The 15,744-nt window shown below is 41.5% G+C and overlaps 1 protein-coding gene across 1 annotated transcript in view; it reads right to left on the bottom strand.

Moving 5' to 3' along the window:
• Window positions 1-15,744, bottom strand: part of ttn.2 (titin, tandem duplicate 2) — a 195,467-nt gene that overhangs the window by 162,564 nt on the left and 17,159 nt on the right. The window contains exons 21-37 of the mRNA XM_026376595.1: window positions 15,375-15,656; window positions 15,006-15,272; window positions 14,480-14,752; window positions 14,120-14,383; window positions 13,778-14,038; window positions 13,050-13,310; window positions 12,580-12,843; window positions 12,095-12,355; window positions 11,201-11,461; window positions 10,323-10,583; window positions 9,822-9,966; window positions 9,551-9,719; window positions 5,837-6,068; window positions 5,433-5,717; window positions 5,221-5,346; window positions 4,794-4,982; window positions 2,749-2,799 (exon numbers count right to left, since the gene is read on the bottom strand). Of these exons, the coding sequence (XP_026232380.1) occupies window positions 2,749-2,799; window positions 4,794-4,982; window positions 5,221-5,346; window positions 5,433-5,717; window positions 5,837-6,068; window positions 9,551-9,719; window positions 9,822-9,966; window positions 10,323-10,583; window positions 11,201-11,461; window positions 12,095-12,355; window positions 12,580-12,843; window positions 13,050-13,310; window positions 13,778-14,038; window positions 14,120-14,383; window positions 14,480-14,752; window positions 15,006-15,272; window positions 15,375-15,656 (3,852 nt within the window). The remainder of the gene's footprint in view (window positions 1-2,748; window positions 2,800-4,793; window positions 4,983-5,220; window positions 5,347-5,432; window positions 5,718-5,836; window positions 6,069-9,550; window positions 9,720-9,821; window positions 9,967-10,322; window positions 10,584-11,200; window positions 11,462-12,094; window positions 12,356-12,579; window positions 12,844-13,049; window positions 13,311-13,777; window positions 14,039-14,119; window positions 14,384-14,479; window positions 14,753-15,005; window positions 15,273-15,374; window positions 15,657-15,744) is intronic.

Here is a 15,744-nt window from a genome sequence, read left to right as displayed (position 1 = left end):
GAGTGATACCTCCTCTTTAACAGGCACCATTCTAAAAGGTTCCTTGCTGTCAGTGCGTATTGTATTTTCAGGATATGTTAAAGTTTCAGAGTAAGGGACTTCAGGTTGATGAAACTCAATTGCTACCATTGTAGATTCCACCTTCGGGTCAGGAACTGCACAGTGATTTTCATTTTCCATCTTCATGAATTTATCATCTGCCTGACATTCAACAAAACTCTTGACTTCTTTAACCTTCAGCGTTTCTGAATGTTTGACATCTGATTTCTGTTCTGTCTGTGTCACCAGAGTATCAACCAACTCTCCTCTCATGATCTGAATAGCCCTGGTTCTAGACTGAGGCTCAAATGAATGCCTTACACGAGGCTGAGAGGGAGCGCCACTTGAGGTGTTACTTCGAAATTCTCTATGACTCTCCCCCAAATCAAAGGGACGATTGAAATGTGGAACATCAGGAAGAGAGGCAGGCTTGACCCTGAGCTTCTCCACATACTCTGCATAGCTTGACTCACTGGCAACCGACTCTAACTCAAACTCAGAGGAGGACATAGTAGAAATTGAAAGTCTTTTCTTCTGTTTCACCGCTTTTTGGAGTGTGGTAAGTTTTGTCCTTACTTCATTGTGAAGGCTCTCAGTGTCACTAAACCTCTCACTGTATCTGTCACTGCACCTGTCACTGAACTTGTCGCTGAACCTGGCACCTGTGCGCCGGTCACAGTATATATCACTAAACCTGTCATTAAAGCGCTCCGATCTGTCAAACATGGGGGGAGGAGATGGGGCACGCTCTGAGGCAGTCTCCAAACGTTTACACTCTTTCTCTGACTCCTCTTTTGAATGGGAACCAGACCCGAAGTACACAGTACGCACCAAAGCGGTCTTAGATCGTGATCTTCCCTGATGAACTTTGGACATCTTGTCAAACGGAGACCCTACACACCTGAGCTCAACTTTAAATTTCCTCTCTTTCCTCTGTTCTGCCATATTATCTATGCTTTCATGGGCTTTGGCAGAGCATCTAACAAAACCCAGGTAGTTAGCCGACTGTTCTTCCCTCAGAGACACCAAAAGTGATGCTGTGGAGTCAGCAGAACCCTCTGTGTTTATCGCCATTACCTTATAACTTCCCGAGTCCTTCTCTTTTATACTATCAATAACAAGACTGGTAGTGTGCATGTGCATTCTGCTGTCAGTACAGATCCTGCGTCTATGTTCTTTAGGAACAGATCTGTTATTATGAAACCAAAGAATAGTTGGTGGAGGGTAAGCAACTAGTTTACACTTTAATTCCACTGGTTCTCCCTCTAGGACTGACTGGAACTTTAGCTTCTTGGTGAAGGAAGGTTTGATGTTCTCTGTCCACGAGCTGATGGAGGAGGTTCTGCTGGAGCAGCGATTAGCTGACACCAGGCCATGATCTAGGAAGTCCTCAGTGTCAGAGAAGGCTCCTCTAAGTTGTCTAGTGCCCGTGAGGTCAGAGCTGCGTTGCAGCATTCCTTCTTTGCCTTCATGAGAAAATAGTTCTGCAAATAGAAACAGACAACTGTCAGAACATCACAGCCTCCAGGGATAAAATAGAGAAAAGGATTTAAATGAATCATTAATGTGAATATTAAAAGCATGCTGGGAGTCACAATGCCATAAGAAATAATTTCACTCACCATATTTGTTCGAATAAACGCAAGACTTGATTCTTTTTATTAGAAATCTGCAGGAAGTTTTGATCCTTCGTCTGTGGAAATTTCTTCAAAACATGAATTATTTTTATGATTATAAAAAAAACCATATTTCCAAGATGGGTTGCTAACATCCGCTCGCTTTACTTTTATGGAATTGCTTTGGCCTTGACCTAGAATATTCCTTACCTGACTTGCAGACAGGAGAATAAACGCCCTTTCTAAGCCTTAACTTAAAAGGACATAAATTATCAATGAGAAGCAAAGCTCTCCAAATCAGATCTTGTATTCTAAAATCTAAAGGAAGCGGTGGAATTGGGTGAGAAGGCGTTTATTCGAACTAATATAGTTTACTGGTGTTATTATAATGCAAACCACAGGAATCACATCCCACTATCTGCAAGCCAGGCTAAGAAATATTTTGCAGGAAGAAGGCATCAGGTCCAGATGCAGTACACCTCCATATCTTTTAAAGGTCATTTAACTTGGAAGCTTTAAAAGATACGTATCCTGCCAAATCTCCTTTCCTGGGAGAAGATCAGAGTAACTTTCATGCCAAAACGAAACGAATATTTAGATGCAAAATCGCAAGAGTCAAAAACTGGTGCAAGCAAGTTCCATCAGTTCTCGCCTGGAGGAAACCATGAAATATTATCAAGGCGCAGGTGGAATAAAAACAGACAAAAGGATTTTCTTCAAGACATAAGGATGACATGCAGCTGTGGAAATTCAAAGATCATACAGGGACAGCTCCACATAATGAGCTATTTGTCAAACACTAAAAGCAGTTTGTATATGCAAGCAACAAATAATCCAGATAAACCATAAAACATGAACCGGCACATTTTGTTGTCCACAGTTTCTCTCCACTCTCACTATTCAGTGAAGCAGAGCCCATTGCTCAGGACCAAAGTTACCCCATGACAGACTACTTTACAAGTAAAAATTCAGTCAAGTCAAACAAATTTGGTTTGAAACTCTACCTTTCCCACTCAGCCTGCTTTTCACGTGTGACAATAATCTGGTGATTTTAATACAGTATATGATGGTCAAACATCTGATATGACCTTACCTTTGACTTCTTGCTCTATCTTGGTTTCAATCTGCTCTCTCACGTGACTCACTGAAAGAATGAAAGGACAATAATTCAGATTTCATAACACTTTGATTCTGATTCCAAATTTGCACTAAATTAATCTAAAACTGGAGTTCCACTACTTTTAGTTTTTCTATACTGGACCCAAGCGTAACTAAAACTAAAAATAAACAATAATAATAATAATAAATAATAAATAAATGGTATTTATGATAATTTTTGAGCAATGACATTTTCATTGCTCAAAAATTATATATATATGTATGTATATATACATTGCTCAAATAGAGCTCTCAACTACACATACTGCAACATAGTTAAAACCATGAAAAATGACTAGAACATTTCTTTCTTACTTTAAATTTCATCAAATTCCACTTACTAGCTTTTGCTAGCTCACATGTAGCTTGAGTCAGTATTAATTTGTCAAACAAAAGAAATGTTCGAAAGCTAAGTCACTGATTGAAGTGTAGCCCCGCCTACTTCCTCTATGTGCTGCATTATGATGATGATCAAATACACTGGTGTTTTTACAAAGATGTTTAACTCTTCTTTCTAATCCAACTAGGACTTAAAACGGAGTAAAAGAACATATCAAAATGATGGACTCCAAATGCATATGGCAAAAGGATTAGAGTCCAGTTTGTTTGACAAAGATGTTTTTAACTCTTAGAAACATTACCAACACACATCACAGGTGGAAACTGGGCCAAAAGACAAATCAACGAATGTTGACATTAACACAGAGAAGTTAAATTAATGAAACATAGGATTTGAGTTTCCTGGAGGATGAGGGAACAACAGAGGTTATGTGAGTGAGTTTCATGCATTTCCATGAGTTTTCCTGTGCAGGAGAAGAGAGTGAGAACAGACAACATGTAGGAGGACAGAGAGAAGTTTGTGCCTGTGTTCGGGGAGTGACGAGGACGTGATAACCCAGGATTCAAACCAACTGATGCAGTCATGAACAAAGTGGTTGGTCTTTCTGGAATAGTGAGGTTAGTCACATCTGGAGGAGGCCTGAGGGATGTCCTGACCAAGTTTTATTTCACTAGGGTTACGGTAAGAAAACAGCAAAGATACCTACAGTAGCAGTCCAAATATATTCATACAGTTAACAATAAATAATAATAATAAAAAGGTGGTTTTAGGGTTGTTTCAAACAAAGTATAATTGGGCATGAAAAACCAAAGAGAGTTTGTTCAGACCTGGATGATTTGTACTGTGACTAAAAATGTTAAAATTAGAAAGGAAAACAATTTCCTTGGATTAGAACTGTTTATAACAGCATCAGTACAGAACCTAGTTTGTCTGCAATTGTAACGTGATGTCATTAAAGAAGCTTCCCCAGACCAGGAATGACATTTAAACTGCAGTCTACTGGTTCAGGACATCCCTGTAAGTATTTTGTTTGGAGACAAAGAGGAGGTGTTGGAGGACGCTGGATAAATCTAGCAGGAAAAGAAACAGGTAGTTTCAGAGTGAATCTGGCTGCAGCCACCCGCTCCAGATTTTACCTTCTTCTTCTTTGGTAATGGTGAGAGTGGCCAAGCATGCAGCCTCTCCTGCAGAATTGGCTGCCCTGCAGGTGTATTGCCCAGCATGCTCAGAGAAAGCGTCCACTATGATGAGTGTGGCCATGTTCGTCACCTCATCGAAATGAAACACCACATTCTTGTTGGGCTGAACTGGCTGCCGGTGGTGGAACCAGCTTATCTCTGGCTTCGGCATGCCGGACACACGTGCATGAAAGCGGGCCACCTCCCCGTGTGGCACAGAGCAGCTTGTGATTGGCTGGATAAAAACTGGCTTTTGGCCAACGGGAGGTTTTTCTAGACTGGTGAGGCTGGTGGAGACATGCCAATGAGTCATAGAAGAACTGTCCACTGCTTGTTTTCGCCCTGAAATGAAGCACGTTCATTGACTTTCATCCTAGTTAGCACATTTGGGTGATGTTCAGTTCAAAACACCCAGCCTAGGGTGAAGACAGCAGCAGCATGTCTGGTTAGTAAGAAACTCACCATCCAGTGTGAGAGTGGCAGAGCAGGATGCGGTCCCAGCGTTGTTTGTGGCCACACAGGTATACTCGCCCTCATCCTCTGGGTAAACCCTGGAGATCTCCAGCTGACAGCTGTCATCAAACTGAGACATCCTGAAGAACTCTGACTGCTTGATCTCCTTCTCCTTGTGGAACCAGCTGATCTTCACATCTGGACAGAGGACAAAGGAAAAAGGAGGTTTGCAGTGGCAGGATGGACTTTTGACTTGCGCTAACAACATATTTTTGCTCATGTTTTGTTCTGATGATTAAAGCAGGAGAGTTGCATGTTGGACCACACAGCTGAAGAGCTCCAAACTTTTACATACTACATCCTCATGGGGTGTAGTCCGGACACAAACAATGAGGTGAAACTACAACACTCTGCAAAGCTGAGTGGGCATTCTTACCATCTCCACGAACTCTACATTGGAAGCGAGCTGGTTCTCCCTCCAGGGCTGAAGTGCTGGTGATGGGTGAGATGACGACCGGAGGAGCAACGGGTGCAGCTGAGTCTGGAGAAACCACCTCTGACACTACAACACACACACAGACCGATCTATACATGTCCTAGGTTAGAAATATTTGTTTGTCTGGTCACAGGTGTAACATGTCGCTCTACCTTCCACATTGAGCGTTGCAGTGCTTGTGGCGGTGCCGTAGTCATTCTTGGCCTCACAGTTATAGATGGCGGCGTCCTCAGGGAAGACTTCGATTAGCAGCAGCGTGTGCTCATTGCCATCATGGAGGAACTTGCATTTGAAGCCTGGGGACAGTGTCTGAGAGTTCTTGTACCAGAACACCTGAGGCTGTGGAACACCGCTCACCTGCACTGAGAAGCGGGCTGGTTTTCCAGCCTCGACCGACTGAGGCTCCATGTGGCGGACAATCTGAGGTGGTTCTGGGACTGAACAAAACAGGAAAGGGTTTGGTGAGCCAGGTCAGGAGAAAGCTGATTTCACGTTCTTCAGATTTTTTAATGAAAAACTGTTTTGTATTTTCTTATAATCTTGCTGCTGGACTTACTGTTGACCCGGAGGTGCATGGTGCTTCTGTTCTTGCCAGCGATGAAGGTGTACTCGCCAGCATCACTCCTGTAGGTCTCAGAGATTGTGAGGCGGTGCAGCTTCCTGATGGCCACGTAGCTGAACCTCTCCTCCACCGAGAACTGGATCTCCACACCGTTTCTCAGCCAGCGACCCTCTACGTCATCCTCATTCACCTCAAACTCGAATGTCGCCCTGTGTTTCTCCAGAACCTATAAGACAGGAAGAAGGCAAGATTTTCTTCAGGTTTCTGCTCCATATGAAAATGTGTCTACTTGTGTTACTTAAGGACCGTTCATAATACTCCAAATTTTTTCATTTCTTGTGTTGTGAGGTCTGTTAGCTCTGTTAGCCATGGCTGCTTCTCCCTCTTCTTCTCCTGCTCTCTCTTGCTCGGTTTGTCATATGATTAGTTTCTGCTAGGCCTCATTTTGTGAGAAGGGGATTTGTAATAGCTAGCCAGCTAGCCTAGCTCCTGTTAGCTGTCCCCCGGCAGTTCCCGAGCAGCCGAGAAGTCAGGCTGGCTGGGTGACAGTTCGTAGGAAGCATAACCCCAGATACTCGCCCAAGGTTCACCACGACCACGTTCACGTTTCAAATCGATTTTCCCCACTTAGCGACACACCCGCTGAGAAACCCACTCGGATCATTGGCAGCTCTATAGTGAGAAACGTGAAGTTAGAGACTCCAGCGGCCATAGTGAAGTTCATTTCCGGGGCCAGAGAGACCTACTTGAAACTCTTGTCTAAGGGTAAACGTAAATACAGTAAGATAATAATTCACACAAGAGTTACCAAAATTAACGTTGAATCGGTGTGTAACGATGTCGGACTCCATATTTTTCTCTGGACCCCTTCCCATTCTGACCAGCGATGACATGTTTAGCAGCATGTCATCATTTAACCGCTGGCTCTCTAAGTGGTGTCCCGCTAACAACGGTGTCTACAGAGACAATTGGAAAACGTTTTGGAGAAAACCTGGGCTGATTAGAAGAGACGGCATCCATCCCACTTTAGATGGTGCGTCTCAACTCTCTAGGAATATGACAGAGTTTATTAGACGACCTAAACCCTGACATGTCAGAGTGGAGCCCAGGACGCAGAGACGCAGTCTTACACACCTCTCTGCAGCTTCCTCACAGCCGTCACCCCCCAAAAACTACCATAACCCCATAGAGACAGTGTCTGCTCCCCGAGTACCTAAATTATTTATATCTAAAACTAACACAAGAGGAGTAATTCATAAAAACCTAATAAAAATAAAGACGACTCCTCTCTTAGAACAAAATAACAAGAAAACAATCAAATGTGGACTGTTAAATATCAGATCTCTCTCGTTTAAATCCCTGTTAGTAAATGATTTGATAACTGACCATCAAATAGACTTATTCTGTCTTACTGAAACCTGGCTGCAGCAGGATGAATATGTCTCTCTGAATGAGTCGACCCCCTCAAGTCATGTTAATTATCATGTTCCTAGAAGCACAGGTCGGGGTGGAGGAGTAGCAGCAATCTTCCACTCAAGTTTGTTAATCAACCCCAGACCTAAACATAGTTTTAATTCATTTGAGAGCCTCACTCTTAGCCTCTCTGATCCTAACTGGAAAAATCAGAAACCCGTCCTGTTTGTTATTGTGTACCGTCCTCCTGTCCCTTACTCTGAGTTTTTAACTGAATTCTCAGAGTTTCTATCTGATTTAGTTCTTAGTGCAGATAAAGTCATTATAGTGGGTGACTTTAATATCCATGTAGATGTTGATGATAACTGACTCAACACTGACTCTAATTCTCTATTAGACTCCATTGGTTTTACCCAAAATGTAAATAAACCCACTCCCTGTTTTAATCACACCCTTGATCTTATTCTGACATACGGTGTGGAAATTGATCAGTTACAAATCCGTAGCTTAAAGCAGAAATCACATAAGCTGGAAAGGAGGCGGCGTTCCACCAAATTAGATGAATCTTGCCTAGCCTGGAAAGATAGTTTAATAATATATAAAAAAGCCCTCCGTAAAGCTAGAACCTCATATTACTCCTCATTAATAGAGGCAAATAAGAACAACCTCAGGTTCCTTTTCAGCACTGTAGCCAGGCTGACAAAGAGTCATAGCTCTGTTGAGCCTAGTATTCCCTCAACTCTCAGCAGCAATTTATGAATTTCTTTACGAATAAAATCATAACTATTAGAGAAAAAATTGATCAGATCCTCCCTGCATACAACATGGACTGTACAACAACTCTAGATTCATTTGTAAGACCACGCTCGTACTTAGACTGCTTCCTCCCCGTCGATCATTCTGAATTAATTTCAATAATTAATTCCTTTAAACCATTAACATGTCTCTTAGACCCCATCCCGACTAGACTCCTCAAAGATGTCTTACCTTTGATCAGCACGTCCATATTAGATCAGATCAATCTGTCTTTACAAATAGGCTACGTACCACAGGCTTTTAAGGTTGCTGTAGTCAAGCCCCTGCTCAAAAAGCCTAATCTGGACTCAGGGGTCTTAGTGAATTATAGACCAATATCCAATCTGCCCTTTATCTCTAAAATTCTTGAAAAGGTATTTTCTAAGCAATTATATGACCACCTGCGTAGCAATAACTTGTATGAAGATTTCCAGTCAGGATTTAGAAAAAAAAACTAATTAAAAAGCCTCCAGTTAATCCAAAATGCTGCAGCCAGAGTTCTGACTGGAATTAGTAAGAGAGATCATATTTCTCCAACGTTAGCTTCTCTCCATTGGCTCCCTGTAAAATCCAGAATTGAATTTAAAATTCTTCTCCTCACTTATAAATCCCTTAATAATCAGGCTCCATCTTATCTTAAAGAACTCATAGTTCCATATTTTCCAAGCAGAACTCTCCGTTCTCAGGCTGCAGGTTTACTTGTGGTTCCTAGAGTTTCCAAATGTAGAATGGGAGGCAGAGCTTTTAGCTACCAAGCCCCTCTCCTGTGGAACCAGCACCTAGTTCAGGTTCTGGAGGCAGACACCCTCTCTACATTTAAGACTTAAAACTTTCCTTTTTTATAAATCTTATAGTTAGAGATGGATCAGGTGACTCTGAACCATCTCTTAGTTCTGCTGATATAGGTTAGTCTGCTGGGGGACCTCTACTGATAAACTGCCGCCCACTATGAGCCTGGTTCTGCTGGAGGTTTCTTCCTCTAAAGGGAGTTTTTCCTCTCCACTGTTGCCTAAAGCTTGCTCAAATGGGATTGTTGGGTTTTCTATATCATTTTTTGTATAATTATTTTCTGTAAGGTCTTAAACCTTAAACACTGTAAAGTGCCTTGAGATAACTTCTGTTGTGAATTGGCGCTATACAAATAAAACTGAATTGAACTGAATTGAATTCATATTTTTATTTATGGGAGCAGTTTGGAAAATACTTTCCCTCTAAAAGTGACATCTAATACGATCTTTAATTTATTCATCCTCTCTCTGTTTTATGTAATTGTATACTAAAAGTGTGTGTATGAACATCTCAACTTGGGTTTTTAAAATGGGCTATTTTTCCTATATACTGAATTTTAAGTCAAAACAATTACTTAAACAGAATTTTCATTCTGATAATGAAAATAACTACAGCCATAGTAATGTTTATGGTCATTTGTAACGCAGTGACTTAACTTTTAAACCTGCACATACTGTACTTCTGACTAAAAGTGATCTAAAACTGTCTCACTGTGATCTCCCGCTCTGCCGGTTCTGAGATCCGGATGTCACGACCCTCCACTGTGAGGTGGGCCTTGGAGACATTTGAGCCAGCCACCACTGAATACTCTCCGGCATCAGACATACGAACTGTCTGGATCATCAGACGGTGAACGTACTTCTCTGCTGTCACGACGTACCTGTGAAAAAAGGAGATTACAGCTCAACTGCTGACAAACAGATCGAGAGGTGGTTTCAGTTCTTTTACAAGTGAAAAGGACATTAGATAAACTTTGACAGACCTTTCTTCAGAAAGGTCCAGCTCCTGGCCGTCCTTCATCCACATCACCTGAATGTTTGGCTCAGAAACCTCACATTCAAAAATCGCCTTCTTCTTCTCAGTGATCTTTATGTCCTTGATTTTCTTTGTGAATTCAATCACACGAGCTGAAAACCAAAAAAATCCAAAGGTCTATTTCAATTTGAGCCACAATACACATGGAAAATACTAAAATAATAATAACGACACTTAACTCTGGTGCCCTTTAAGAGATTCTCCAAATCAACTGCTTTTTACAGGGTTACTTAGTTAAAACTAAATGTCAAGTTTTTATTTTCAGATTTTTCAGATCTTACCACTTGTCTCCTTGCGGATAAAAACCATTAGTTTAGATTTAGTTGAGACTCATGGTGAAGCCAGCTTTAAATTCAGGTTTCTTGTCAGTCCACATGGATTCAGCACTTGTATGAACATATAGAATAGCGTTAAAATATATATGTATGTTGATATAATGAAACTTTACCTTCGACAAACAGGTTAGCGGCAGTGGCAGCAGAGCCCGCCACAAATTGGTACTCTCCTCCATCTCCAAAATGAACGTTTCGGATGGTAAGGGAATGTGTGAGCTGCCGGCTGCGGACCTGACATCTGTCCGACGACTTGATCTCCACACCGTTCTTCAGCCATTTGTAGGTGACACCCTCATAGTTCACAGTGACTTCAAAGGTGATGGTGTCTCTCTCCTGAGCGTTCAGGTCTTTCAGCATGGAGGTGATCAGAACGGCTGCAAAGTACAAAAATACCACAAACACTTCTAAAAAAAGATTTTATGGGTTTTCTTTTAATTTTGTGTGAAAAACTGCACATATTACGATATATGTTAGACCACAAAATCACAGTCAAAAATGTAACCAACTATCTTCAGACTGAAGAAGCTACTTGAATGAGTAGCGAAAAGTTACCAGGACTTAACTTCCAGAGAATCTTCCAGAGAATCTTCACCGACATACACATAAAAAACTTATGTTACTTTACAAAATCATCAGGCAGAAGTGTGTGTGAGTGTGTTGCAAGTATCAAATTTTAAATTACATGAAATTTTAAACACATTATCACAGATTTTTAGACTTTTAGGAAAACTCCCAACTCTTCTGGACACAGGCTTTGTGCATTATTCACAAAGTTTACAGTTTATGTTTGTGTAGTTATTGCTATGATCCTTATACAGAAACTACTGTTATAACGTTGTTAATCTAATGTTATTTTATTATGATCATTCACTTTGTTCAAAACCTCTAAAACCAATGTGCCAGAATGTACCAGTGGTGCAATATGGAGCTTGTTTTACTCAGAGCCTTAATTTTTAAATTCTTGTGCGCTTTGAAATGAAGGGAGTCTTACGGCTGACGGTTAATGTTGCAGAGACTCTGTCGTTCCCACAGACGAAGGTGTACTCTGCAGAGTCGTCTCTGCTCGTGTTCATGATTTTCAGCTGGTGGAGTTTTCCTTGGACCACGATTCTGAACTTCTCGCTCATCTCGATCTCCACGCCATCCTTCAGCCACGTGGAGGGCACGTTGAAGTGAGACACTTCACACTCGAAAGTTGCCACATGGGTCTCTGGGACCTCCACGTTCTTCATGGGTTTGGTGACTCGCAGAGCTGAGTCAGAGGAAAGAAAAAGATTTACACAAGGTACAAATCAAAAAGTTCTCATGTAATTAAATGTGTTTCCCATTATCACTCTAACTACTTTCCAACAAGCATTTTATGACAAAGTGTAAAGGTTTTCCATAAATAAATAAAATTAAATAAATAAATTTCTTTGGCCACATAACATGTGAAAAGTACAAACAACAAAGATCATTTACATTTCTTAAAGTAATAATTGTATTAAAGTCTAAACATAAAAACAAATAAAAAAATGCATATGGACATATCTAAAATATACTAAAGAAATAGTTAGGCTAAAAAACTGCTATAGTAAAGATTTATTACTATAAATTAGTGATAAGTTTTTTGTAATCAAATTGTGCTGTTGTGTTGTTGCCTCATATCATGCCATTTTGAAACAAAAATCCTAACATACAAACTCTGTTCTATATTCTGTATCTCTGTGCTATAAAATGATGCTGTCATTCACGCATGCTTAAAAGTTAAACCTTTACGGCATGTATAATTGCACTAAATGACACAGAAATGAATATCGTCCAGTTAATTTATTTTCTCTTTTTATTGACAGATTTATTGTATTTTTTCATTATTTAGCTTGTAATAATGTGTATTAAACGTTACCTTCCACAGTGAGCACAGCGCTGCACTGCAGGTGTCCGACCACAGCCGTGTACTCTCCTGCGCTGCTGCTGTCGACGTTTTGCAGAATCAGCTTGTGAGCTTTCCTCTCTGACAGAATCTTGCACTTGTCACTCGACTTTAGCTCAACACCTTTAAACATCCACCTGACAGGGATGTTGTCATGTGACAAGCTCATCTCAAAGGAGGCAGTGCCATCCAACAGTGACGTCACATCCTTTATCTTCTTCACAATTTTGATTGCTGTAGAAATAACAGCAGATAAAAGTTTGAAATATACAAAAAAACTTTCCTCCATTGCTGCTCTACAATTACGAATTAGGATCTGTCCAACTTTATTTACAGTTACATCAATCACAACACACGTTCAACACTTGGAAATCTCTTTAAATGAACTAAATTCAATCTGCAGAGACTCCAGAGGGTTTCATGTTTTTAGTATGTTACAACAAGTCGCTCATACTCACTCTCTACATTGAGCCTGGCATTGGCAGACAGTTTTCCCAGTTTGAAGGAATAAACCGTCTCATCTTGTGCGTTGCAGTTTTTCACCTTCAGTGTGTGGACCACGCCTTCTGAGGTGATCTCATACTTGTCGCTGTTTTGCAGCTCCACCCCGTTCTTGATCCATTGGGATCCTTTTACATCTGGGTGGGTGAGCTCCAGTGTGAACACCGCCTCCTGGGTCTCAGTCACGGTCTGGTTCCTCAGAGTTTTCTTGATCTTCACCGCTGCAATTTAAAAACAAACTTCTCAGAATTTACACAATAACACAAGATTCATCCTCTGGCGAGCAGGCATATCAGTAGGTGAAGACAGAATTAATTGATTTTCCAAAACTAACGTCACCGTTTCCTTAGAACTGTGAAATCAATAACTTAGTTTTGTGTTGTAATGTGCAACACAGAAACACGTGCAGTGAAAAGCTGGTACTCACCCTCCACCCTGAGGTTAGCAGTAGTTTTGGAGTTTGCCACCTGGTAGGTGTACTCTCCAACATCCTGTGGTCTTGTGATGATGATAATGAGGCGCCTGACGGCTCCGTTCACCTCGCTCACCACATTCTCATTGAAGTCTACAGATTGTCCCTCCTTCAGCCACTTGCCCTCAGCATGGGCGTTCGCAACTTCACATTCCAACTCAGCTGTCTGAGACTCTGCCACCGTCACATCCTGCAAGGGTCGCGTTATAGCTCCACCTGGGGGCAGCACAGGGACACAGATTGTTTTATGCTACTGGGGTAGCAGAGCAGAACAGAGCTGCCCCACACCTGGCCAGGTAGCACATGACACAAAAACAAAGTGTTTTCCAATATGTGAAAAATTCTCTGAAAAGAGATTCAGCTCGTTGGTATCGTTTGACTTCCTGTAGTTTTGTAGTGATACAGTAATCAGGCACCTGACTGTGCACTGTTGACCATTTTCCGTATTATTAAATTGTCCGTGTTTTGGTTGGGACAGGTCTTCAGTTGTTTTAACCATTTATCCATTACTCTTAGCTAATAGGACAGTACTTTCACTATGCTGCAGCATACATTGTTGTCACAAATGGAAAAGGATGTAAATCTATATCTACTATTTGTTGTAGTTCTGGAAATTCAGGACATTGTTTAAAAAAATGCCATTTAAATGGCAACTTAAGGACCTTAAAAGAGTTAAGACATACCAGAGACAGTGAGCTGGGCACAGGATGTCTTTTCACCAGCATGGAACATGTAGTCGCCCTCCTCATCCTTCATGGCATCAATAACACTCAGAGAATGAACCTTGCCCTTGGATTCTATCTTGCATTTGGGTCCAGGTTTGAGTTGCTGCTTCCTGAACGTCCAGAGTGGGTCGATACCGGGATGAGAAACTTCAACAGTAAAGGTGACATTCTGGGACTCTGAGCAAACTTTGTCCTCCATGTGCTTCACAATGTGCACCTCTGTAAAATTAAACATGATCCACTGTTAGAACCTGAACCTGGAATCAGAACCTAAAACCAGGATTGTAAAATCACTCTTACGTTCAACAGTCAGACTGCAGCTGGTGTCGACCTTGCCGACCACCAACTTGTACTGTCCTTCATCTGAGGCATGGGTCCTGGTGAAGACCAAACGTTGCTTGGCTCCCTTTGTCACCATCTGGACTCGGTCACTGGGAATCAAGAGTTTATCATTGTGGAACCATTTGACTGAGCTGATGTCCTGAGCTGAGATTTTGGCCTCCAGAACAGCCTTGGTGCCCTCGATGGAGGACACGTCTTTCAGTGGTATCACAATGTCAATAGCTGTAAAAAAAAAACAGCGGAAATATCATCAAGTGTTGTACTGATGATTATGCTTGTGTATTTTACACTAGATTTCATACTTATTCTGACTCTTACTTTGGACGCTGAGTTTGCCTGAGGTGGAGATGTCCTGGGCTGGAACCATGAAAGAGTAGGATGCAGCATCTTCCCTGGTGACATTCTCCACCAGCAGCTTGTGAACCTGTTTGTCGATAACAATGTGAACACGGTCTGAAGCAGAAATGGCCTGACCGTTCTTCATCCAGGTTCCCTCAACATTCTCCTGGGAGAACCTGACCTCCATCTGAGCTATGTCACCCTCACAAACTGTAAGGTCAGTTAGAGGCTGCATCAAGGTCACTGGGCGTACTGTAATAAAAATAGAGAACTCCAATTATTCTCATATTACACTACTGCAACCAGTAGGTAAACACAACATGCAATGGTATATTATACCCATGAAGTGTTCTGTCATTTGCAAAGCTAACTAGTGATCCCAGAAACTATATATGTAAGAAACAACCAATCACAGAACTTCAAATTCTGTTGAATAACATATATCAACAGCTAAAGGCAAGGTCAAGTTGCAGGTTGCATAAACTTAACTACAATTTATGCTTACGTTTCATTTTGAGTGATGCACTGGTCCTTAGTTCTCCACATACAAAGGTGTATTTCCCCTGGTCCTCTTTCCTGACATCCTTAACAGACAGAGTGTGTCTTCCTCGGCGGGAAGACATGATATATTTACTGCTGGGAGAGAGCTCCTTGTCTCCAAAGAACCAGCTGCCCTCAGCATCCTCACGAGACAGTTCAACCTCAAATTCTCCAGCGAATGTCTCTGGTACCTCAATGTTCTCCAAGAGTTTGATGAGCTCCAGGGGAGCACCTACATATGTGTAAAAATATATCGAGAACCATCATACACCAGTCTACCCAGCGAAGGCCAAAAGAAACAGCGGAATGAAATTCAAATCTGTGCAATAATTACCTTCTACGTGGAGCCTCGCGCTCGTCCTTATATTCTCATCATCTACGAGCACACAGGAGTATTCAGCATCATCCCTCATTTCAATCATCAGCACAGACAGAAAATGGACCTTTCTGTCTGAATGCATTCTGTATTTGTCTCCGGAGAAGATCTCCACATTGTTCTTGAGCCATCTGACTTTGACAAAAGGTTCACTGGTTTCACACTCAAAGGTTACCATGGTGTCCTTCTCATTGGCACTGGCTTCCTCCAGGTTTTGGGTAAAGCTAACTGCTGCCTTGGCTGGAATGAGAAAATATCATGTGAGGCTTTAAAATAAATCACAACTTGTTACTTCTCATGTTACTGGAAAAATTAGGTATTAGGTGAC

The sequence above is a fragment of the Anabas testudineus genome, chromosome 21, assembly GCF_900324465.2.
Source record: "Anabas testudineus chromosome 21, fAnaTes1.2, whole genome shotgun sequence".
In the NCBI taxonomy this organism is placed as follows: domain Eukaryota; kingdom Metazoa; phylum Chordata; class Actinopteri; order Anabantiformes; family Anabantidae; genus Anabas; species Anabas testudineus.
The sequence above is the reverse complement of the archived record's forward strand: the minus strand, read 5'-3'. Positions and strand labels throughout refer to the sequence as shown.